This window comes from Artemia sp. Qi Xiang Cuo, chromosome 12 (assembly GCF_049724085.1).
Source record: "Artemia sp. Qi Xiang Cuo chromosome 12, ASM4972408v1, whole genome shotgun sequence".
Classification (NCBI taxonomy): Eukaryota; Metazoa; Arthropoda; class Branchiopoda; order Anostraca; family Artemiidae; genus Artemia; species Artemia sp. Qi Xiang Cuo.
Window position 1 is genome coordinate 28,526,342 of NC_142805.1, and position 26,217 is coordinate 28,552,558.

A 26,217-nucleotide genomic window follows, 5' to 3' on the forward strand; every position below is an offset into this window, starting at 1 on the left:
TTGACTCGCTGCCAAAGCACATCTCCAGCATAAACCGTGTAAGTCGTACTATTACAAAGGGATGAAATTGAGGGGTGGGGAAGGGCAGTACATTATGTTCTCCTTCGGATCCAGTCGAGACTCCGTCCATAAAAAAAATAAAAAGTCGGAATACGCAAAATACAGAAAAAACCGATGCATGGGTCTTAAAGGAAGTTTTTTTTCATGGAAGAACAATTCTCCCTCACCCGTAGCCTTGGTTTTGTCCCCATATGATATACTTCATACCCTTCATACCCGTAGCCTTGGTTTTGTCCCCATATGATATACTTCATACCCTTGGTTCACATGGCTGCTTTTTCGTACCGAAACGGACGTTTTTGTGTTTTGTAATAGATTTCCTCCGTATTTCGTCTCAGTTGCATGCGTCAATATGGATTCACTGACAGCATTTAAGCATTTTTACTGAAGCGTGTCTGTTTTGAAATCATGTTCTTGTTTTGAAATTAAGCGCACTTGTTTGAAAGCACAGTTCATATAATTATATTTATAATGTTTTTTATTATCTTTATAATTATCTTTATAGGGTTTTTATTATGGGTGAGATAGGGAAAGATCATACTGGATAATTATATAAACTGTGTTTGAAAGTTAGAAAAACTACTGTGAAAATCCTACGTAACTTGTCTCTTAGAATTAATAGAAAGTTATTATTATCTGTTATCTCTATTTTCAATGTTGGCAATAACTTTGATTTCTAGTAGCTTTTGTTTAGTTCTGTTTCATATGTTTTGTTTTTTTTTACTCATCATGGTTGTAATTCTCAGTAGAGTTGGATTTTTAACAAAGATTAACATCGACTAGTTAAGAGCGAAGTTTAGCCCATAAGAGCATAGTTTAGCCCATAATATATATATATATATATATATATATATATATATATATATATATATATATATATATATATATATATATATATATATATATATTATATATATATATATATATATATATATATATATATATATATATATATATATATATATATATATATATATATATATATATATATATATATATATATATATATATATATATGTAGCTGCATCTTAGTAAAGAGCAAACCACAACCCATCCTAACCAAAAATTAAAAAACGTGTTTTGAAACAAACTGCCTAGTGAAAAAAAATGCCATCTAACCTGACTCAGGAATAACTATCATTTCGGTTTGTCTTAAAAGTAAAAGTTTATTGGAAAAAGAAATATGATGATTTTTTTTTAAAAAAAAAGCCTAAAACCCCTCGAAAATGGCGTCATATCAAAATGAAAAGTGTACTATTAGAATCAGCATGGTCGGAAACCTTAAACAGGGAAATTACAGTCCCCCTCTTTGAAGAACAAGGAAAATCACTTTTTTGCATCGGTAGCACTGATCTTTCTCCTGTTTTTTTTTGTTTTTTTTCGTTTTTTTTTTTCCAGCAGGCCTATTGGGCTACCAGAACATCATAGGGAGATACTTAATGGCTCATTCAACAGTTATTTCGCATTTATAAATTGTCATAAGTGCCATGTGGCACTAAAATTACACTTTTTGTGCCATTTCTCAAGGGGTGGTACTAGCAGGTTAACAGAACATCGTAGACAGATTCTTGTTGCTCATATCTACGTTTGTCCTATAAGTTCCACTATCCGCAAGTTTCAAATGACACTAGAAACGGCACTTTTCGTGTCGTGTCTCTAGTGGAAAAGCTGGGGCTATTGCGCTTGCCGAACTTCTAAGAGTGATGTTTAATGGCTCATTTGAAAGCTATTGCTCGTATATGCGTGTGTTTTTTGTTGTTTTTTTTTAATTTTACCATTCGTAATTGCGATATAGCACTGAAAACAACACTTTTGGTGCCGCTTCTTAAGCGGACAAGCTCTGAAGTACAAAAAAGTACTATTGTAATGGTTATATTCCAGACCCTTAACTGGCGGTTTACAAGAACCCCTCTCGCACACACCGCCTCCCAGCTCCTGTAGTAAGTTTCATAAATTGTCTGCTCATCAGTAAGCTACTGAAACATTAGCAGACCATCGTTGATAAATTTTTAATAGCTCAATTATAAGCTATTGCTTATATTTACTAGCTTTTTACAGTTTCTACCATCTATTAGATTTCACGGATTTCAATGTTAACTACTTTCTGGGGAGAATTTGTAATGAATTCTTTGCCATGGTTGAAGCATTAGCTGCAACCTAGTAAAGAGCGAACCAGAGCCCATTGTAACTAAAAGTTAAAAAGCGCTAAAACGTTTTTCTTTCTTCTTTTTTCCAGGCCTAGCGGGTTACTAGACCTAGAACATCATAGATAGATGCTTAAGAGCAGATTCAAAAGCTATTTCTCATATGTATGTGGTTTATATAAATTCTGGCATCTGCAAGTGCCATATGGCACGAAAACAGGCACTTTTTATGCCGTTTCTCAAGGGGTGTGGCCAGCGGGCTACCAGAGCATCTTAGATAGATTTTTCGTAGCTCATATAAAAATATTGCCCATATATATGTTCTTCTTGTAAATTCCACCATCTGCAAGTTTGAAATGGCACTAAAACAGCACTTTTGGTGCCATGTCTCCACTGGACAAGCTGGGGCTAGTGGGCTACCAGAACTTTTTAGAGTGATATTTAATGGCTAATTTGAAAAGTTTGTCTCATATCTACGCGCTTTTTATCAATTCTACCATTCGTAAGTGAGATATAGCATTGAAAACAACACTTTTAGTCCCACTTCTTAAGTGGAAAATCTTGGAAGTATAAAACGGTATCATTGTAATATTTATGGTCCAAAACCCTTAACTGGAGATTTGCAAGAACACCTCCCGCATGTTACTCTTCCAGGCCCCCTTAATAAGCTACGCAATTTAAGTCCTTCAAACACCAATATATTAAATTACATTATTAGAGGTGTGGTTCCGTTAGTACAGTGCTGGACTTCAAATTAGACTATCATGCGTTCGATTCCTGCTCGGGTTTTTCTTTTTTACTCACGGCTGTCTTTTTCTTATGATTACTTTTCAGATAATCATTTTTAAAGCATGTCCCGGGAAGGTCCATTTTAAACCTATTACTCATATCTACGTGCTTTTTATCAATTTTTCCATCCATAAGTGCCATATAGCACTAAAAATGGCAATTTTGATGACACTTCTTAAGTAGAAGAGTTTGGAATTATAAAATGTTATCATTGCAATAATTATGGTCCGAAGCCCTTAACTGGAGGTTTATAAGAACCCCTCACATATATTCCCCCTCCAAACGATCTTAGTAAGTTTCGTCAATCGCCTACTCAACTTAAAAGTAAAAGACTATTGTGAAAACAAATTAACTAAAACTAAAAACTTTTCAACTAAAAATCTACCAAAAATTAAGCTTGAATGATCAACAGTTTTGAATTGAACCTTCAAACTACACTTTATGATGAAGCCTGTGTGCTAGTTCTAACGGCGATAATTGAGAGGAAGGGACGTCCTGGTCCCCTTAGTTTTTGTCCCTGTCTAGGTTTTGAAAAAAACCTTTTTTGGCCTTATCATGGGAAAAGGCACATTTTTCATTATAAAAAAAAAAAAAAAAAAAAAAAAATTGGGAAAACAACCGAAAGTGCACTTAGTAGGAATTTGCCTTCAAGTCAAATTTATAAAAAGCGATTAGGTATAATTATAAATTTTAAATGGGTCCTTAAACAGCTCTCTTTTGTTACAGTAGCCTTCTAGTTTCTGCTTTTTTAGGCGAAGTCGGCTGAGTAAAATCAGTATTTTGCTCATCGAAAAACAGACGTTCCTGAAAAACATGTATTGTTGTCTGAAGTCAGGATAATAAACTTTAGGCTATAGACTGAAAGTTTTACGTAGCTGTCAAGGCTGTTGCATTATTTTTTAGGAGTGTCTTATCTCCCCTAGATCGGTGATAATTAGAGATTGGATTAAAAATTAGTTTCCAGTTGAAATTAAGGAGTGACATTAAAATTTTAAACAAACACATATTATTCCGTATACATAAAAAAGATTATGGCAGCGTTGTTTCTACAATAAATTTTAATCGAAAACGAATAAAGATTAATTTAAAAAAATAAGTTTTTCCGTGGGAATTAAAGAGCGAAGTTGAAACTTCAAACGGACAAAAATTATTACTTCACAACCTGTCTAATATATATCAATAAAACTAGTACAAATAAACCAACTATCTATGTTTCCCTATGCTTTTAGGATTATAGAAAACTAGCGCTTTACTGAAAACACAAAATAATATAGGAGTTTTGGTACAGTAAAAGCAAACCAATTAAGGACACTTTCACATAATAAAAAAATATTAACAATCCCTTTTTGGATCAATCCGTTTTTAGATAAAGCAACAATGCATTGTAGGATTGTTGCTTTTTTTTTACGTTTAATTTGGTATCAACTCTGCATAATGGCTCAGTTTAATGGCTCAGTCTCTCGTTTGGTTCCGAAAAGGACATTTCATGATTAGTTTGTACACAAGTTCGAAGTAAAGCCATCTTGATAGTATTAGGACTATAAACTAGCTTTAGAATTTGTATCATAGCTTGAAATTCACTGGTACATAGAGAGAAATAATCAGATTTCCAGAGTTCATATTATGTTTTATTTGATCTTTATTTCAAGTAATACTAAAGCATATTCCGTAGAATTTAAGGTTGTATATTACTCACTGTTTGTATTATAGCTGGCGAGACCAAAATGCTACCTGATAAATTAATCCAATATTTCTGTATGCTGTTCAATTACTTCGCCGTTATAAAAAAAAATATTTAATTTTACGCTTATATTTTTAAGATAATTTTAATTGTATAGCCTACTGAAAGTTACTGATGTCAAAATTGGTGTAAGAATACGAAAAGCTTTGTAGATTCGTTTATTGTTGTAAGGCTACATACTCACTTTTGACTCCCAAATCAATATTCCTGTTTTTTATGCTTGACTTTTGTCTTTTCAGTAAAGCGTAAGTTTTCTATAATCTTAAAAGCATAGAAAAACAAAATTAGTTGGTTTATTTGTACTAGTTTTATTGACGTATATTATATAGGCTGTAAAGTAGTAATCTTTTTTCCGTTTTTTGTTTCAACTTCGCACTTTACTTCCCTCGGAAAATCTTAGTTTTTTTTAAATTAATAGGATTATATGATAAAACAGGGTCTCTGATTTTAAGTTGTGATTCTAGAAGAAAATGAGAATTACGCTTCCCCCTCCAAAAATATGTCCAAATTGTCCCACACAGATAGATATAATTGATAAAGATTCTCCCGAGCCACTGTTTGGGCATAGAGTGCCGAATAGGTGTTTCAGTTGCTGGGTTCCTTTTTTTACAGGGACAAGAAGTATGCCTCATGCTCCAGAGCGATAGTATACTCACAAATAGGTTTCTTTTGAAAAGTAAAGAAGTAAGTAAAGAGTTTAGTAAAGAACTAAGTGAAGTACTTAGATTCAAAACTAGAATAGAACCAATTATCTGTTTTTTATCATGTTTTTTGGAATAATTTTTGGGATTATCCTCTTGTTGTCTTTCGAGACGATGATAAGCAGAAAGCTTAAAAATTTTCCTTAAAATACCGGTTTTTCTGAAGAATTTTAAAAAGTTTTCTGTTAGTCGACCCAGTGACCCCCGGTCAACCCCCCCTAATTATTTTCTGAGTGCATCACTGATGCTAAGTGAAGCACCAATTAAAAAAAAAAAACTCACCAAAATATCAAAACGGTGTGTCTACTCTTTCAGATCGAGTGGAAGGGGGACTATTTGCCCTCCAATCACTTTCGACTATTAAAAAGGGCATTCGCCCTTTCTATTTTTAATCGACTGAGCCCTTTTCGAAGTTGTTTTCCATCGCATGGCCACGCTATAGCTCCTTGTATTTGATAGAAGTGCTCGATTTATTTTTGTGATAGATAGAAAGCCAAAAAGTATTCAGGATGCTTCTCTAGCCAGCTATCCCCGTCCTCTCCTTCCTGGCAGTCGAAAGAATATATTTAATTACTGTTCAAGTGTGGTTTCTTTGATAGATTTTATATTTGGTTACTAAATCCTCTTTTAGGATTCGTAACTAGAAGCTCTTCCCCAAAAAGGACAATTTTTTCCCATTTAACCAATAAACTCTCCCGCTTTCTCCCTAAGGGTTGGACCTGAGAGAATCTACGGTAGGCTACAGTTCTTTTAGGAAACGAATAATGTGTTTTTTGATTGGGAAGTGCGGCGGGGTGCTGGTGGGTATACGTGGGTAAAAAAGGCAAAACATTCACTAATGAAAAAAACTACGTATTCGCGAGATGAATTTGCTTTGTTTAAAAAAACTGTTTTTTTGAAAAGAGTTTTATAGCCTTTGGTAAGAGATAGGCTACAAATTTAAAGCAGTGGAAGAACTGTCAGAAGAAATCCCGTGCATTATCCTTTGATAATTAAAAAAATTCCCAAACACCAATCTTTATCATTATTTTGACCGCTTACGTCTCAGTTTTCATATGTGAAAATCCCCATGTTTGCTAATGAAAATGGGGACAATCTAGAGTAATTGTATTTAAATTTAGTTAAGTAGGGGAGGCGGCTTAAGAAAAGTTGCTGAGTTTTAAGAACATAAGTGAAATTTGCGTACAGTCAAGAGTCTAAACATATGGCGAACGATCGAAGGAGAATCTGCCTGTAGAATTGGCCAAGATGTGTTGTTCTCAGTTCCCAAAACATTCGTGTGATGTTTTACAATATGTATGTGAAGCGAGTATTCCTCATGGTAAAGTAAAAGTCAGTTGGCTTTTGATCTCCACAAGAGAATATAAACCGCAGTCTTTTCTTTTTTAGCTGGCCGTTAGACAGATTCTGCTCCATGTGAAATAACTTTGCATCCATGGGAGCTCTGCTCCCATGGATGATTAAAACTGATTTGGGATACGGAGAAGTTAATCGGATGATAAAGGAAAGGGGACTAAGCCTCAAATTCTGTTTCAAGGTTATAATTCTTTTTTCCTTTCAACAGCAACTACTGCTGCAAAATCGACAGACATACAAGCTTGTTATGGAATTTAAGTCTCCTTCATATTGCTTTGTTATCTTTTATTACCAAAGAAAGAAAGAAAATTGGATAACTAATGCACAATTGATTATAATTGATATAATTTCAAATTCTGCTTGGAAGGCAAAAATAATTGAAGATTCAGCCTAAGAACCTCCGCACTTTAATACAACTCCCCATAGGACTTCTCCTGTATCCTTCTGGGCATTGAAGCAACCCGACTGAATCAAAGATGGCTCTCTCTGATAAATCTGCTGCTAAGCATGATGGAGTCAGATTTATAGGGTCTATCTCAAGTACATAGCCCTGCTTGCAAAATCTTGTACTTCCAATACTATCACAAACTAAGCTATTTGTATCTGGTTCCTGTTCATCGAAAAATACCATGCTGTCTACCTGTACGTTAGAATGTTTACTTTTCCCTAACATTTCTAGATCAATCAAGAGGAAGCCATCCCTACATTTGTTTGACAAACATAGTCCCCGAAGAGCATGATATGTACCTTTATTTCTGTAACCGTTATTCATAGTTATACTAGGAATGTCGTCAGCAGTGGCGTTCTGTGTATTATTGGATAATGACTGCTTATAGGTACCTATGTAGCTTAAATATGTATTATCTATTTCATCCATATTCCTTAAGGAAGGTCTCATTGTAGGGATTAGAACTGTTTTTGTTTCATTTGACACATTTTCCATATTGATTTCATCTTGAGTTGTTCCCCTGTATCCTCCTTCAGTTATTGTCTCTTTATTATCTATTTTGATTTGATTTGTTTTTCTATCCATCTGCTTATTTTGTAGTCCCCTGACGGGAAATTTTCTGGTTCCAATAAAGCTGAAGTATAGATTGTCAATTTCATCCATATTTCTGGCTCTAATTGGTATTTTTGGCAGCCCTTGATTTTGGTTTTGGAGCTCAGTTTTCTTTTTAACTCTTTCATTTGACGATTCTACTGTTTCGATGTTTTTTATGAATGTCTCAACGTGGTCAACTTCTTTTGCTGCTCCTTTTCTGAATTTGTTGTTTTTTATCTGTTTTTTTATAGTTTCTCCTTCCTTACTTTTCGCCTTATTTCCTGGATTTGTCGGTTGTGCTGAAAAATCATCACTTGCCCTACCTTGTTCTGTGACCTTGAGTTTTCTGCTTCCCAAATAACTGAAATATGAGTTGTCTATTTCATCCATATTCCTCTGTCTTAATGGGGTGTGTTCTGATTGAGTTGTTTTGTTTCTGGACTTCTCTTGTTCGTTATTCTTAAGAGTTGCATTTGAAACTTGATGCTCCATTGAAACTTTTCGACTGTCAATATTACTAATATATGTATTATCTATTTCATCCATGTTTCTTGTTTTATTTATAGTTAGAGGTTGATTTTGCGATATTTTAGCCGAATTTTGATCGTTTCGTTCTGTCGTATTTAGTGTTTCACGTGTTTCTTCATACTCTCCACCGTCTTTTACACCGAAGAAGTGGTCCTCGTCGCATGGTTCTCTCTGATAGGCTATGTAGCAAGAATCAGTTTTTTCCCAATAGAGAAATCCAGTTTTACATACACAAATAACTGCCCCAGTTTCAAGAAACGCATACGTTTTCCCATCCTTTTCTTCGCATGGATGAGTTGTATTTTGCAGAAGATACAATGCTTTAGCGCATTTTTCTGGCTTTTTGGATGTCTCGGCGTTGCATTCTGATGGATATGGCTTACAACTACCGGTATCTAAAAAAAAAAAAAAAAAAAATATAAAACAATAAAAAAGTGAACTATAAAAAAATATACTAATTTCAGTATGGTATGATTTGGAATTCGTTTGTTCAGTTTCTACTACAATAATAAGGGAAAATGACTTAGACGAAGTAAAACCCCAGTAGGGATCCGTTTTTAAAGGCAAATATGTAACAAACAACATTAATAGATCACTTTGACTTTAACAGGTTTAAAAGATTAAAGAGTGTGAAAGGGAAAGAAAAGAATGGCTAGAAACATAAATCGAGAAGAAACTAGAGTTCAAAGATAAAGGCCGAGGAGATTATGTTAATCGACATGAAGAAAAAAAAACTAAAATAATGGAATAGATAAACGACAATTAGAATAGCATCATGTAATTCTAAAAGATAATTTGAAAATACTAACCTATGCAATTTTCTTGAGCAAAAAAGACGGGCCAGGGAATTTCAAAGCCAAAAATTATGAACACTAGAGGAAAAACTGACCCAAGAAGAAACGAAAGTGGTTAAGAAACTCTTATAGATGGTTTAATTAAATTAAATTAAGCAGAGGATGGGAGTCTTAATGTAAGCTGGAGATCCTAAATTGTTATTGATATTTCATTTTACTTTCTTTGGAAATATGAGCTTCTTTTTTCTTCTGATATAGCGATTTCGTATGAAAAATGCAATTTCTGCTGCTAATAAGGGGTATGCAGGAAGAAGATGCAGGCACTTCGTCCGCAAAAATTTGTTTAAACCCTATTGTAAGCAGATCTATTCAGCTTAATTGATTACACAAATGACTGGTACTTTTTTCAATTAGCTGATACCCACGCGATATATTGTATAGGGGAGGTGCTAAAGGAAACTAGTCAAACGGGTATCTTTCAATAGAGAATTGGATTGCAAACCGTAGTTTGTCATTCCGTTTACAATATTTAAACTATTGTTTTTTTGGGATTAGGGGGAAAACAAAGGAGCCTACAACGGAAATAAAAGCATAAAGTTAAGGGTTTTTTGTTTCAATCAAATGAGTTAAAAATAGATTCTTTTTTTGGCTCCTCTCCACACGAAACTTCTATTTATGGTTTTCAGAATATTTTTAAGATTATGCTAAGTAGTTTTATTTACCAACTTGAAAACCCCTAAAATAAAGGTGATTTGTAAAATTCTGAAGTATGCTTTCAGCCTTGAGAAGATGTTAGCACAAAACGATGATGCTTTAGTCAAAGCAAATATTTTTATTCTTCCTTTAAAGGTTTAAGCTTACTTTGCCGGACGAAAGCAATTTGTAATTTGGCTGATTATAAAAGGAACTGATATGTTAAATATTAACGACTTGAGTTCGAAAGCTCGTATCTCTGAATTTATTTTGGGGTCGGGCCCAGTTTCATGCTCAACCCCTCAAAGAATACGTTTCTTTTACTGAGATATACGAAAAAAGTGTCCTTTTTCAACTAAAAACGCAGATAAATACATATTTTTGCTTCCCCCCCTCCGTCCACAAGAAACTGCCATCTATTGTTTCCAAGATCTTTCTAATATTGTAGAAAGTAATGGTTGTTTACATTCTTAGAAAGCCAAAAATAAGTAAAAGCAAATATTTGAAAAAGTAATGTCCGGAATAAACTTACCGAGAAAATGGTAAAAGGCTTCGTTTATTTACGGATTGTTGTTGCAAAAAGAGACATAAGTTATTTGTGTTGACTCTTTTACTATTTTAATAGATGCTAAGCACATTTGCAACTATACTGAACAAATTACTTGCAGAAATGGGGGGTTTTCTGGGGGTCACTGGGGGGTCTAATAATAATAATAAAAAATTAATTTTGATTAAATGCAAGTTTTGATAATTCGAGGTCGTTTTATGCTTTCATAAAAATTTTCATAAACGAACCTTCATCAAAATTAAAAAAATGTGTAGCCTACCAAAAGAAATGAAGCTCCACTGTTTTTGGAAAAAATAGCACTAACAGACAACTTGCTCAGCATTCTTTTTCGGGACGAGGACGAAACTTTTGACTTAGAAACAAAAATTGTCAAATTTTCGACAAAAATTTTTGACAATTTTTTTATGGGAATGTAAGAAACTCTTGGTAAATTGATTGTTTGAGGTACAAGACTTGTAATTATGTCGCTTAGAATTTATATATATTTTGGAAATTAGTTTGAGTGCAAATTCAAGTTGCCACTCTCTTGACAGTTTTGATATCCTCGGGCTTGTTCGAGTTGTGGTGACCATTGTGTGGGCAAGGCATACAATTTCTTGTGGGAACTGTTCTATTTGAGGATTAAACCACGGAAAAGCAGAGACGTTAGTTTCCTAATTTTGTATAATTTTGTTTTGTATGAAATATAGAGTCTGGTAAAAACACCTCGTACATTTAGAGATGGGCTATGTGAGTTGATGCCGCAGTAAAGTAATTCGGCCCGTTTTTTTGCACTGAGATCTTACATCTAAGATCTCACATCTTTCTGCAAAGATATCCGTTCTTTTAACTCATCTTTGTTCTAAGATCTTAGAGCTCACTGATGATAGCAAAAAGTGTGAAAGACGCCATCTTTTTACCATATAGAACAGTGATGAGAGAAGTTTGATGATATACTCATCGTTGTTCTCAGACCACTGATCAGAGCAGAATGATGAAAGACGTTTGCATAAGAACGCGCTAAGATGTAAGATCTTAGTGCTAAGATTTCACTTTTAAGCGTTCTTTGTCAAAAGATGTAATATCTTAGCACAAAGATGAGTAAAAGAACGGCACTATTGATCTATAACAGTATACATGACGTTTTCAGGATGCCAATATGGCGCGCCTCAAAGTGTTTATAATACCCAAGTCGCACAAGATTTATGAATGCTTGATTTAAAATTTACACCTACACTAAAGAAGGGAAAAATTGAAATGGCAAGAAATGGATTGTAAGACTTGTAAGGCCTATAGCTATTCTAATTTGTTATCAAGTATTCCTCCAATAATACTATGTCTTTTTATGTTTTACCATATTCATCTTACAAATAGAAAAAGTGTTGTGCAAAGCTTCGATCTTTTCCAGTTTGAACAAAAAAAAAACAAAAAACAACTAAATCTTTATTCTGATTAATCATAAGTAGACTCTTGGCAGTTGAACATTGCTCAACTCAAAAAGTTGCGAACGGGGCACACTATCGGCGCTATAGTCTTGAGTAGTTTTAATTTTATCACACATGTGGCTATAATTAAACTCGAGTATAACCAATACATTTTTGGTGTTTTAGCATGAACTTTTTTTCCTTCATCTTATGATTTTCAATTTAATACACATTGTTTTTATTATTACGTTCAATGTGCCTTTTGGTCTTAGTAGAGTTTTTTTTTCTTACAAAGCATGCTGAATTCTAATCTCTACGTAGTTTAAGAGTGTCGGAAGCCCTCTTTGTCAAGTAAATTTACTTACTAGTTGTTTCGTTCAAAACTACCCATTTCCCATTAAGACAAGGTCCCTGGGTGAAATAGTCAAAGCATTTGGGCAAACCGGGGAAGTACGTTGCACTTGATGAACAGTTTGGTCTTTTATTTACGATTCGGTTTGTAGTTGTCGTTTCTTTTGTATGTGCTCTTGAAGCCTTAGTAGTCAAATGTTCATTTGTCGGAGTTAATCTTCTTCTTTTCTTTGTTGCTCTGTTTCTTTCGGTTGGCCTTTCTATCCGCCTGTAAGATATTAACAGCTATAGCAAGAACAATCATACCTGCAGACAAGGCGAGAAGTGTTAGCACTCCACGAAAAAAAATGAATTTTTTGACAAGTAAATATTGCTGATATTTTCTTTTTTCAGAGGGGGGGGGAAGGCTAAGAAAATTTTTCCGCGTTTCGATTTTTGCTGGGCATTACTTCTGACTAATCTTGAAAGGCGAATTCTCCGTTTCTCTTTGTGTGTAGGGATGGTAATAGTCATTTTAACCCTGCTACCAGTGTCACTAAAAGATTACATATATATATATATATATATATATATATATATATATATATATATATATATATATATATATATATATATATATATATATATATATATATAAATATATATATATATATATATATATATATATATATATATATATATATATATATATATATATATATATATATATATATATATATATATATATATATATATTGTTAGCTTGGAGACTCTTAGTCAAACTCCAAAGAATAAAGTCACTGCCATCTCTCTTTTAATAACTTGCCCTCTCCTCAACACCTCGCTCTTTACGCTAAAGTTTTTAGTACTTTTAAAAAAGCGCCTTCGGCCCTTGTCTTTCAGGAGTCATTATTAAATAATTGGGACAAAATTCAGACAATAGCGTATAGAGCGAGATGGTGAAATTTGTATAAGAATTCTTGTAAATTCTCCTAGTGTATAATTTCCCCTGGCATGTTCTCTCCCTGGAATCTTCCCTGACCATGGAAAATCCCTCCTATGAAAAAAACCCAAGCAGAAAATTCGCCCCCCCCCACCCACAAATATATGCCTACATCTAAATAAAAAATACCATTCGTAAACAATGAACACTTTGTTCGACTTAAAGACCTGGCCTTGGGGGCTGTGGGGGGGGGGGGTCATTTTATATCCATCTGCGTGGTATTTTTATTCTTCAACTACGTTAAACAAAATACCAGCCTCATCATTTTGATCGAGCGATTTTGGGAGAAAAGGGGAGGAAGAGGGGGCCTATCTGTCCATTAATCTTTTTGGTCACTTACTAAGGGCACTAGAACTTTTAATTTCCGCTCGAATGAGCCCTCTCTTGATATTAAAGGACCACTGGGTCGATACGACCACCCTTGAAAAAAAAAAAAAAAAAAAAAAAAAAAAAAAAAAAAAAAAAACGCATCCGTGATCTTTCTTCTGGCAAAAAAAATACAGAATTCCACATTTTTTCAGGGAGCTTGAAACCTATCCAGTAGGATTGTCTGATACGCAGAATCTGATGGTGTGATTTTCATTGACATCATTTGACTTTTAGGGGCTGTTTTCCCTTTTTTTCAAAAATCAGGAAAATTTTCTCAGGATCGTAAGCTTTGATAGGTAGGACTAAACCCAGTGAAATTTATATATTTGTAGTCAGCACAAAAAGCCGATTCTTTTTATTTATATATATATTGGTATAAAAATTTCGTTTTTTAGAGTTTCGGTTACTATTGAGCCGGGTCACTCCTTACTTGCAGTTCGTTACCCCGAACTGTTTGACTATAAATTACCATAAGTCATTCCAACTGGTAGTTACTATAGAACAATACTACTCTGTGCAGTTTCCCAAAAGACCCATCATTGGAGCGCCTCTATGGCCTGTACCGTCCAATCTAAATTTTCAGATTCCTGCTCTTTTTTCCTTAAAAAGAGCATTAAAAGGGGTAGCTTTCCCGTATTCTACAGTAAAGGATTCTGCAAATTACAGTTGATAAACTGTGAATGTTTTATCAGTTATATGATAGAAAAAAGCTTAGTCCTATGCACTATTTCATCTTGCATAAATCGTTGTTTTACGTCGAATACCCCCCCCCCCCTCCTGCCCCCTTAGTATGGCCTTACCAAGCGAAGGGGTTCGTTTCGATCTATCAAGCGTTAATATTCCAGTAGATAGGGGCATAGGGGAGGGGGTCTGTCTCCCTTATTTAGTCAAATTGGCCCTCCCCCTGGAAATGTAGTTGCCTGAATTTGGAAAAATAGTTGCATAAAAAAGCAGCGTATAGCCGAACACAAGTTTAATGTGATTTGAGTTTCTTTGGCAAGGCTTTATGGTAAACCCGATCGAGCCGTAAAGAGCTGTATTTTCCGCCATTTTTGGAAATTAGGGGAGGGTCATAGCTTCCTATCTCAACCGATTTGAAAGAATTGTTATTAAAAAGATCTTTTATTGGCACTTGTATGATATAGCAACCACACTTTGTAACCTTAGCGACCGCACTCAAGAAAAGAAGTTAGGTTAATCATGTTGAAATATAACAAAATATGATTTAAATTAAATACTTTAGTAACGAAATTAGGGAAAACAGGCCGCCCAGAATGCATTACATTAAATACCTAACCACTAACCTAACTAACTCTATATATTAAATATTTAATTAAAACAAATCTGCATAGTAATTTGTCTCACTCAAGCTAAGCTAATTATCTCCGAGTACATACGGAAAACCAGTTATATTACAGATCAAGAACAAAGTGTGGTCTATCATAAAAGTATCTTTTTTTTTATTGCTTTCATAGTAAGAAAGGAGAAAGATCCTGGTTATGTTGATTATATAGTTGCAAAAGTTTTAGTTACTATGAGATAAATGTCTTGCTTATGTGCCAAAATATAATGTCTTGGTTCGATTGCATCTACTAGATGGATTTGACATCTTGGATCCGTGCTGTTTGAAAAATGGTGATTGGAGACGTGCTTGTAAGCTACCTCGCCAAAGAACCCGTAATTTCCTAAATGTGATTTAAATTTTACGTGATTCTACACACGAGCCCTTAGAAATTCTACTTCTTCTTATGTTTGTTCATGGAAAAAGAAAATTTGGTAGTAAAAAATTCACCTTTGGCCAAAAAACTGCATTTTCAGAGTTACCACAACCCCATATGGGCCGGATTCGCATTTAGCGAGTCAGAAAAAATAACAGAAAACAAAAACTGGTCAATTATCTGAGAAGACAAAAAATATCAAAACACAAAATGGTAAATTTTGGTTATTTATAGTTATAAACAAAATTTATAATAAATGATGAAATGAAACACAAAAATAACATATTTTATGGCAAGTAACGAAACCCATCTTAAAATAACGAAAAGTATTCAATTTTTCATTTTAGTTTATATCCGGGTGGCTGCGGTAACTAGCAACCTAGTAAGAGACGATCATGCCCCATCGTAAAAACTAAAGTAACCCACACACACACACATATATATATATATATATATGTATATATATATATATATATATATATATATATATATATATATATATATATATATATATATATATATATATATATATATATATATATATATATATATATATATATATATATATATCATATATATATATATATATATTGAATTTATTGAATTTTAAAACCAGCTGTGAAATCCTATTAATTCAGTGCCTCGAACTTTAATATATTCAGTGACCTTAAATGATTACAGAAGTTTCACAATACTCTGCTACGGATTAAAATCTAAAGTGACCTACCTTATTGTTATGGACTAATTATGGATAGCTTTGTTTGGATTTAATATTACGTGAAAATATCAGAATGGATTATTGACTCTATTGTGAGGTAAAGACATTATTCCTAGCCTTTGTTTATTACAAGTGATTAGTAAACACTTAAAGTGTATTTTAAAATAATATTTAACCGTGAATTATATACTTTTTTCCCATAAACAGACTTTTAGACCTCAATTCGCAAAGGATTTTAATCATCATTGCAAAGCTGTCAATAACTGACTGCGAACGCAGTGTTGCCTTTACAACATCGTCGGTGGTGTATTTTGCGGTGTATCCAAATTTAAGACGAAAAAGCCGAAAACAAAAAAGGGTCATTTTCCTACTAAGCGGGCAGAAGAGGGACGGTTGCCCGTCGCAAGAGCCGGTTTACCCGCCGGGAGGGACCTCCTTTAAATTGATGGGGTTAGGTGAATAAGAAATCACCTTTTTCCGGGTAGATAAGTACATGGAGGCCCCTCGAATGTGTTTCAAATGCCAGATTTTCGATCAACTTATTGAAAACTGCAAAACCAGTCCAAGATGCGCAAGATGTTCCGGACCACACTCTAGTAACAAAGATACACCCTTTAGCGGAGATCTCAAATGCACTTCTTGTAATGGACCTCATGTCTGCTTCAGCCTAAGGTGCCCAAAATTGAGAGAGATTCTGAGAAACAAAAAAAGTCAATGAGCAGATCTCTAAATGGTTTTAGTCTGGATATCAATGGTTTTTAGAACAAAGAAGAAGATATGGACGATCTCCATGCAATTTATAAAGTACTATTTATCCAGGAGTATATACTTCCCGGGATGAGCATAAACTTCCTGGACAAATTCCAGTCGCACGAAGTCTTCGTAGAGCCGGCGAAATCTATGGCAGGGCTCCGCTAGGAGGGTAGGTAATATACGGTAGGTAGGCACGTTTGGCTAAGCCGACTATTAGAAACAGTAGTCTTTTTTGTGTCTCTGTGGAAGGACTTGAGTTCATAAGTATATATATGGCTACTAATTACAAAAATACTGTCTCTCTGAAAAAGTTCTCAACAGCAGTAGGTGCCCTAAGACACCATTTGAAGCCTTTTGATCTCTATGGGTGCAAAAAGCAAATTCCCAGGAACCTCAACTCTCACATATATAAGTGCCATATTATATCCGGTATCTTTCTGAATTGCCTCTCAACTACTTTTAAGATGTAGCCAAAGTCCCTGGATTTTATATAAAGCGATACTAGTGGTCATATCTCCAATGCTCACCTGATACCTTCATGTGCATTTATTTTTAGTCTTCTAGTTAAAGTTTTCACTGACAATCCGACTAGTGACCATTCCGGACTTTTATTTGAGGGACAACCAGAACACAGCACTATTTACTCTTGTTCCAAAAATTGGGTCAAAAAGCGAAATTGGGATAAATGACATATTACCCTTTGCATCGCAACTATTGTTTCGGTCCTGAGTTCCATCAAAGTTCCTTTTCATCTACTCTGCTCTGGCCCTTCCAATGTCACAGTCAAGGTTGATTTTAACAGTTATTCTAATCAAGTAGCCCATAATCTGAAATTGGTCGAAGCGGAAGTAGTTATTGCAGGATGAGCAGCAATCGGGACAGAAAAACTAGTGTGGTTCGCATCCGCCGAACTCCAGCAAGTACAACAATAAGAAAACTCATGATCATATTCATAGATTACCTATGGTAGACCGCTACGCGGGACTGTATTAGAGCCAAAAAGGGGCACAAAACGAAGATATAAAACTGAACTGAAAGGTGGGAAATTATCAGGCGACCATTCACAGAAAATAAAAAATCGTGGCTAAGCCTAATCAGACAAGACGATCGTCGATCTAATACTTCCTTGACATTTCGTGATTGGCACCCTGACTATGATATGATGCATGGAGATAAGAATCTTACTATGACAACACAATATGAACTGAAAGCTTCCAGCTGGCTCGCACGTTTCTCAGGCCAGCATTGTATTGTTCCCATTTACCTTGAGAAGATCAAGTTAGCTGCCAGAAAATTACTTTCAGAAGTAAAGAATGGGATGGACAGCTACGATTTTTTAATAAGACGCCTCAGGTGCATAGCTGAATGCCTCTATTTCCATCTTCGGCTTATTTTCCAAGTGTATGCCACCAGGGGTTTTGTTCCCAGTTTTTTCCTAAATGGAGTCATCTCATTTGTTACCAAGACAGCAAAATATCAAAACAAGTATCAACCTTACAGACCCATAACTGTCTTGCGTACCTCGAGCAAAGTGTGTAAAAATATGATCTTCTCTTGGCTTCATGTCGGACACTTTGGGGAAAAACACCTTGAATTTCAGAAAGGTCTTTGGTACGCAGAGGCTCACTGCCTTTTGGCTAATTTACTTATAGCATTAGGAAAACATAATTCGCTCTGAATATGCGCACTATTGATATATCGAAATCGCTAGAAAGCGTCAATCACATGCAAACAGTGCATACTCTGCTGCAGAATGGAGTAAGTTCATGTATAGTGAGTACTTTGAAACTTTGGCACGACAATTCAAGTGTGCTGGCCAAGTGGAAAGGTAAAATTTCAGATCTTGTAAAAATCAGAAGAGGTATAAGGCAAGGCAGCGTTCTAAGTCCTCTAATTTTCAAACATGCCATCTCCAAGATTCTGCACCGCATCTCACCTTCTCTCCTATTGCATGACACTTACTTATATTACTTAACATACAGTGATGATTTCCTTCTGCTCAATTTATCAAAAGAAGAATTAGAATATAACCTGAATCGACTCCTAAATGACTTTCTATTTACTGGGCTTTCTATCAACATTGATAAATGCGAATTTTTGTCCTTTAATACACTTCAAAGTGATTGTGTCACTCTCGGAAATCATGTTGTCTCTACGGTTTCGGATCTGAGATATCTTGGTATAACAATTGTGGAAACAATTATTAAAACTAGACAAGCAATTAATAAGCAAACAACTAAAGCCACTCAATGTGTTTATGCGTCTGTAGCGCCGAATCGTGGACGCGACTCCAGGAAATCTTTTGCCTGGATTCATTGTTCTTTCTGGACACCACACATAATCTAACTCGCTGAGGTATCCCACATGCTGTCAGTGAAAGAAACTGAAAACGTCAATAAGTGCTGCTATAATTTTGCAAAATTTTTACTGTACGTACCCAAGCGTTACATGAATTCCAGCCTTGAAAAATATGGTCTTAAAGAACCAGCCAAACAACGGTCTAGGATTCAAAATAATTCAGTGCTAAAAGTTGATTTAGATAGACGACGTTTCTCACCTGCATTTATTTGTGTGTCGTGAACTACACTGAGTGTTGTATCTTTATCTTTTTGAAACTGGTTTCTCTTTCTTTTCTTTTTGTAGTGCTCCACTATAATTTATTTTTGTAGATGGCGGATGAATAAATGTTATTATATATATATATATATATATATATATATATATATATATATATATATATATATATATATATATATATATATATATATATATATATATATATATATATGTATGTATATATAATAATAATATTATTATTATTATTATTATTATTATTATTATTATTATTATTATTATTATTATTATTATTATTATTATTATTATTATTATTATTATTATTATTATTATTATTATTATTATTATTATTATTATTATTATTATTATTATTATTATTATTATTATTATTATTATTATTATTATTATTATTATTATTATTATTATTATTATTATTATTATATATATATTAATTATTATTATTATTATTATTATTATTATTATTATTATTATATATATATTATTATTATTATTATTATATATATATATATATATTATTATTATTATTATTATTATTATTATTATTATTATTATTATTATTATTATTATTATTATATATTATTATTATTATTATTATTATTATTATATATTATTATTATTATTATTATTATTATTATTATTATTATTATTATTATTATTATTATTATTATTATTATTATTATTATTATTATTATTATTATTATTATTATTATTATTATTATTATTATTATTATTATTATTATTATTATTATTATTATTATTATTATTATTATTATTATTATTATTATTATTATTATTATTATTATTATTATTATTATTATTATTATTATTATTATTATTATTATTATTATTATTATTATTATTATCTATCTATTATTATTATTATTATTATTATTATTATTACTATATCTATTATTATTATTATTATTATTATTATTATTATTATTATTATTATTATTATTATTATTATTATTATTATTATTATTATTATTATTATTATTATTATTATTATTATTACTATCTATCTATCTATCTATCTATCTATCTATCTATCTATCTATCTATCTATCTATCTATCTATCTACTACTACTATATATATATATATATATATATATATATATCTCTCTCTCTCTCTCTCTCTCTCTCTCTCTCTCTCTCTCTCTCTCTCTCTCTCTCTCTCTCTCTCTCTCTCTCTCTCTCTCTCTCTCTCTCTCTCTCTCTCTCTCTCTCTCTCTCTCTCTCTCTCTCTCTCTCTCTCTCTCTCTCTCTCTCTCTCTCTCTCTCTCTCTCTCTCTCTCTCTCTCTCTCTCTCTCTCTCTCTATATATATATATATATATATATATATATATATATATATGTGTGTGTGTGTGTGTGTCTGTGTGTGTGTGTGTTCGTTTTTGTGCAGTCAGAATGTTTACCATTTGGTAGGTATGTTTGGTTCGTTTGCATAGTATTTAGAAATCTCACTGTTTCTTCTAATCTATTCGTAGGTATACTTTTAACCTGCCTACCATTTGGTATATATATGGTGGTACTGGAATTCCAATTTTTAACAAAAATGTGCAACTGTCTCCCACTGATAAACTGAAGCTACGTATACAATGAATAATATGAGCCTACTTGCCTAAGTTTGGGATCTCTGCCCTCAGTGGCTGTAAGTGGGTTAATTACTCTCCTCTCCTTCCTGGACGATGCCCATTTTTTAACTTTTTGACCAATATGAGTGACTATTCTGGTGGAGGGCCGGGTTGAGGGATTACAGGTGCTTCGGGACCGAAAAAAGGGCATATGAGGTGGAGGGCAATGGTTGCCTTCCATTCATTTTTGATCCCTAGAAAGGGCTATATAATTTTCAATTTTCCATAGGTGGGATTTTTTAATCGGACTGAATTAAAATCTATAGACTAATTGATTATAATTTCTTGTATTCTATCTAATAGACACTGAACGAAATTCAGTCATATAATACTTATGCTTACACAAACTATAGTATATCTTATCTCTTCAGGTTTAAAAAAAACAAAAAAAACAAAAAAAAACATGAAACTTCAAGTTCAAAATTTTGACTTCGGGAGGTGGCAAAAAAGCTCAAATTGATTGTCTAAACTTCAAAAGTTGAAGCACTGGCCACAAGGCAACCTGATTGATTTCTTATGTTCGGGACATAGCTCCTTAACAAAATAGAGCAATCACATCAAATACATTCTTGGAACATTTCGTTGGGCATATTTAGGCACCACATACTGGGACTTAAATTTTTCTATTAAAAAATATTATACCCTATATGTCACTTACCTGCTAAGTTTTGGATGCTTTTGTTCATCCGAATCGATCATTTCGTTACTATCTCCATTGAAAACAATTTGACTAAAACAATTGATGATAAATAATAAAAAAAATATTACAAAAAACTTCATTGTCATAGCTTCTAAACAGATTGTAAACTATTCTGTTCTCTGGAAATCTTGAATTTGGGTTTGTTGATAAGTGGGAATTCCCTTTTCTGGAAATATTGAAACATGAACACAACTTGCCAAAATGCTGTTGCATTATTTATGAAAACAAGAACAGGTTTATTTTTTACACTAGAAAGAAAATTGTTTGTTCCACATGGTATAGCGTTTTCAAATTAATAAAGTAGACCTTCGGTGCCAAGGCCCCGTCGAGTGTTGCAAGAAATGTGACCCATGGGCCACAGTTCCGGAGCTACACTTGCAACTATATTTCACGGGTAATAAATGGGTATGCTCCCGTGCAAGGTCATATCCGGGATTTTTGATCGGGGCGGGGGTATTTTTTTCGGAGGGGAGAGGGTCTTATAAAAAAAAAAAAAAAAAAAATGCATCACAATTTGCTTATATGCATTTTGTTACGTTTCTTGCCAGTCGGACAAACATTTTTAAGGGGAGGGGACAAACCCCCTAACCTTTCCTCTGGATATGGCCTTGCTCATGTGTCTCGTTTGCAGACGCGTAATGATTATTATAAGTTATTATTTGTAAGGCCAACAGGTAATTAGAAACTTCTGTATTGGGGAAAAGGGGGGTTGGTTGCCTTCCAATCACTTTTGATTCTTAAATAGGGCACTAGAACTTTCAATTTCCAATCAAATGAGCTCCTCCCGAAGCTTCTACTACAAATCTTAGTGCTTCTGCGAAAAAAAAAACATGAAGCCCACCTTGCTCTTTAATTAGCCAGCGCTGTTGCACTGACTATGATAAAAGAATTCGGTGTGACAGTTGGAATTTTCTGCCATTTTATGCCGTAAAACACCAATTTTGGCCCAAACGGTCAAAATTCCAGGGAATGCCAATATTAAGAAAGCCAATCGATTTGTCATGGAAAAGCCATCAACTGAAGATCTTGTGTCAAAGTTACTGATGGCAATATTCCCCTCGGAGTTATGTTAAAAGTTGCACATATCTTGTTGGAAAGTTTAAGGAAGTTAAGACTTCAAACCTACATTTTAAGTATTACCTTAATTAATAAAAAAAAAAGCTTTTCAGAGGGAAGCAAAGAGCGAAGTTGAAACTTAAAACGGACAAAAATTATTACTTCACAGTCTATCCATCATACACAAATAAAACTGGCAAAGATGAGCCAACTAATTATATGTCCCTGTGTTTCTAGGATTGTAAAAACAAGTTCTTTACTGAAAACACAAAAATCAAGTTTAAACACAGGAATATTGATTTGGGAGTCAAAAGTGAATATGTAGCCTGACAGCAATAAACGAATCTATAAAGCTTTTCATAGTCTTACACAAGTTGTGACATCAGTAACTTTCAGTATACAATTAAAATTATCTTAAGGATATAAGCGTAAAATTAAATATTTTTTTTAATAACGGCGAAGTAATTGAACAGCGTACAGAAATATTGGATTGATTTATCAGGTAGCATTTTGGTCTCGCCAGCTATAATACTAATAGTGAGTAATATACAGTCTTAAATTGTAAGAAATAGGCTTTAGTATTACTTGAAATGAAAACCAAATAAGAAATAATATGGACTCTGGAAATCCGATTATTTCTCTCTATACAACTGTGAATTTCAAGCTATGATACAAATTCTAAAGCTAGTCTATAGTCCTAATACTATCAAGTTGGCTTTACTTGGCTTTACTTCAAACTTGTGTACAAACTAATCATGACATGTCCCTGTCAAAATCAAAACGATAGCCAATCACTGAACTGAGCAATTATGCAAAAGTGATACCAAATTAAACATAAAAAAATAAAGCAACAATCCTAGAACGGATTATAGATTTTTATTAAACTGGATTGATAATATTTTTATTCTGTAAAAAGTGTGCTTGATGGGTTTGCTTTTACTGTACCAAAACTCTTATATTATTTTTTGTTCTCAGTAAAGCGCTACTTTTTCGTAATCCTAAAAGCCAAGGGAAATATAATCAGTTGGTTTATTTGTACTAGTTTTATGGATATACGTTTCCCATTTTTTTTTTTACATGTCCCCATTTTTTTGGTTAGCGAAAAAAGTGCCTTTTCGAATGAAATGACCAAAAAAAAGTGTTTTTCAAAACCTAGGCAGAAGCAAAAAATTAAGGGGACAAGAACGTCCTTTCCCCTCAATTACCGCCGTTAGAACTAGCACACAGGCTTCATATCAGAGTGAAGTTTGAAGGTTCAATTCAAAACTATTGAAGCTTAATTTTTGGTAGATTTTCAGTTGAAAAGTTTTTAGTTTTAGTCAAATTTTTTCGCAGTATTTTTTTCCTACGATGAGTAGGCACTTTATGAAACTTACTAAGAGGGTCTGGAGTGAAAGTATATATGAGGGGTTTTATAAACCTCCAGTTAAGGGCTTATACCATAATTAATACCAGTTATATACCAGTATATAATTATACCAGTTAACGGCTTAAGACCATAATTATTGCAATGGTACCGTTTTATGCTTCCAAACTCTTCCACTTAGGCCTAAGAAGTGGTACCAAAGGTTTCATTGCAACTGAACCACCGTGTAACTGAACCCTAAGCACCTGAACCATCGTGCAACTGAACCACCTTGCAGCTGAACCACCATGCAACTGAACCCCCGTGCAACCGAGTCCCCGTGTAACTGAATCCTCGTATTGAACCCCATCTAACTGAGTCTTCATGCAACTCAACCCCGTGCAATTCAACCCCATTTAACTAATTCCCCATGTAATTGAACCCCCGTGCAACTGACCCTCCGTGGAACTGAACCACCGTGCAACTGGACCGCCGTGCAACTAAACCACCATGCAAGTGAACCAACGTGCAACTGAACCGTCGTATAACTGAACTCTCTTGCAACTCAACCACCGTACTCATATTAGGTGAAACACAAGTTAGAATCTTTACATCTTCAACCTTGTTGGAATTGTTTACTTTTTAAAGTCATAATATAAATGACTGTCAAGATGATTAATTAAAAAAGCTCTTGTTTTTTTTTTTTTTTGTCACAAAAACTAAGGAAATCGGACGTCATAATCTGTTAAAGCCATATTTATTTCTTCTTTTAACTACGGGTCTAGGCATTTACCCTCCCCCCCCCCTCTACCAAGGAAAAACCCTCCCCTGGAAAATATTTCCTCGCTGAAAATATGGTTTTCCAAATTGGAATATTTTATTTGGGTTCTTAAATTTTTTAGTTTAGCTGAGAAGTGCTAAAGAAAGTAGAAAAGAGGAATTTATGTGGAAGTCTCGTATCCCCCCCCCCTCCGTTCAAAATTTTCTTCTCATGGAAAATCCTCCAGAAACTCTCCCCCCCACCCTCCCTTCAGAAAACTTCCATGCGAAAAATGTCCGTACGTTTCTCAATAACAAACACTATCTGTAAGCAATGGACAAATTACAAAACTTGAAAAGGTACTTAAACTTCTGTAATGGAGTTCTCTGATTGTTTTGTAGCTAGGGAGAGAGGGAGATACCTCAAAGGTTACATTGTAATGCCAAAACATCTCAGCTCTCATTGAGCTTTCAGGTAAATACAGAATTAGTTCTAGGCCACACAGACGACAGGAGGATGGAGGTAGAAATTAGTTATAATCCCCAGGCAGTTCTAGTCTTTTTCTATAAGTCGAAAGTGATTGGATACCAACCAACCACAAGGGGTATTTTTCACGGGGAGGTATTTTCCGTGAGGTGGAATTTCCAGGAGGTATTTTCCACAGGAGGTGTTTTTTCGGGGGGGGGGGGAGTTCTGCTTGTCCTCCAATAACTTTTTACTATTAAAAAGGGTACTAAAGCTTTCAATTTTCAATCGAACAATAAAACTTGATTAATAAACTTGATTAACAAAAACCCCCAGAATCCTCGAGACAGGGGCTATAGATTATTACAAGTTACCCGTTGTTGAAATTTACGGATTTTATATAAAGGATGGTCGTCCAAACTTTGGAGAAGGCTCAATCGATTGGAAATTAAAATTTCAAGTTCAATTTTGAAAAATCAAAGGTAATCAGAGGACAATCAATCTCTCCCTCTTAACAGTCATTTTCCCCCCAAATACATCCGATCAAAATTTAAAAGAAAACTGTTTTTTTTTTCAAAATAGTCTAGAGGTGAAATAACCATGCCTGCATAACCAGCAGCTCCTGGAGCAAAGCTGTTAGTTAAGCTAGTTACTCAATGTTAATAAAAAATGTTTTAATGGATAAGATTTATGTATGAACTTGGGGGGGGGGGGGTGCTCGTTCGATTGCAAATCAAAAGTTACAGTGCACTCTTTAAGAGTTAAAGTGATCGAAGCGCTTCCATCCCACCCTTTTTCCCCCAAATACATCCGATTGATTATTTTGAGATGACCATTTCATTTAAAACAGATCAAAAGTTAAATAATTATGCCTCCAGGATTCACAGCCCCTAGCCCCTGGTGCAAGGGCTGTAAGTTATGCAAGTTGCCTATTGTTAATATACAAGGT

At 33.8% G+C, this 26,217-nt stretch overlaps 1 protein-coding gene across 1 annotated transcript; it reads right to left on the reverse strand.

Annotated features, from left to right (window-relative positions):
• Window positions 1-7,061: 7,061 nt before the first annotated feature.
• Window positions 7,062-21,758, reverse strand: LOC148945966 (uncharacterized). The gene is made up of 3 exons (XM_089097911.1): window positions 21,601-21,758; window positions 12,185-12,438; window positions 7,062-8,756 (listed from the first exon to the last, which is right to left on the reverse strand). Exons 1-3 carry the CDS (start codon window positions 21,726-21,728, stop codon window positions 7,177-7,179), a joined length of 1,962 nt encoding a protein of 653 aa, XP_088954037.1. The 5' UTR covers window positions 21,729-21,758; the 3' UTR covers window positions 7,062-7,176.
• Window positions 21,759-26,217: the final 4,459 nt, after the last annotated feature.

What these genes read in the sequence shown, in the direction of transcription:
- LOC148945966 (XM_089097911.1), bottom strand. Translation starts at nt 21,728, where the DNA reads ATGACAATGAAGTTTTTTGTAATATTTTTTTTATTATTTATCATCAAT. An exon ending in AAGCATCCAAAACTTAGCAG is followed by an intron (nt 12,439 to 21,600) that starts GTAAGTGACATA and finishes AATATCTTACAG; the next exon opens with GCGGATAGAAAGGCCAACCG. An exon ending in AGTTTTGAACGAAACAACTA is followed by an intron (nt 8,757 to 12,184) that starts GTAAGTAAATTT and finishes TTTTTTTTTTAG; the next exon opens with ATACCGGTAGTTGTAAGCCA.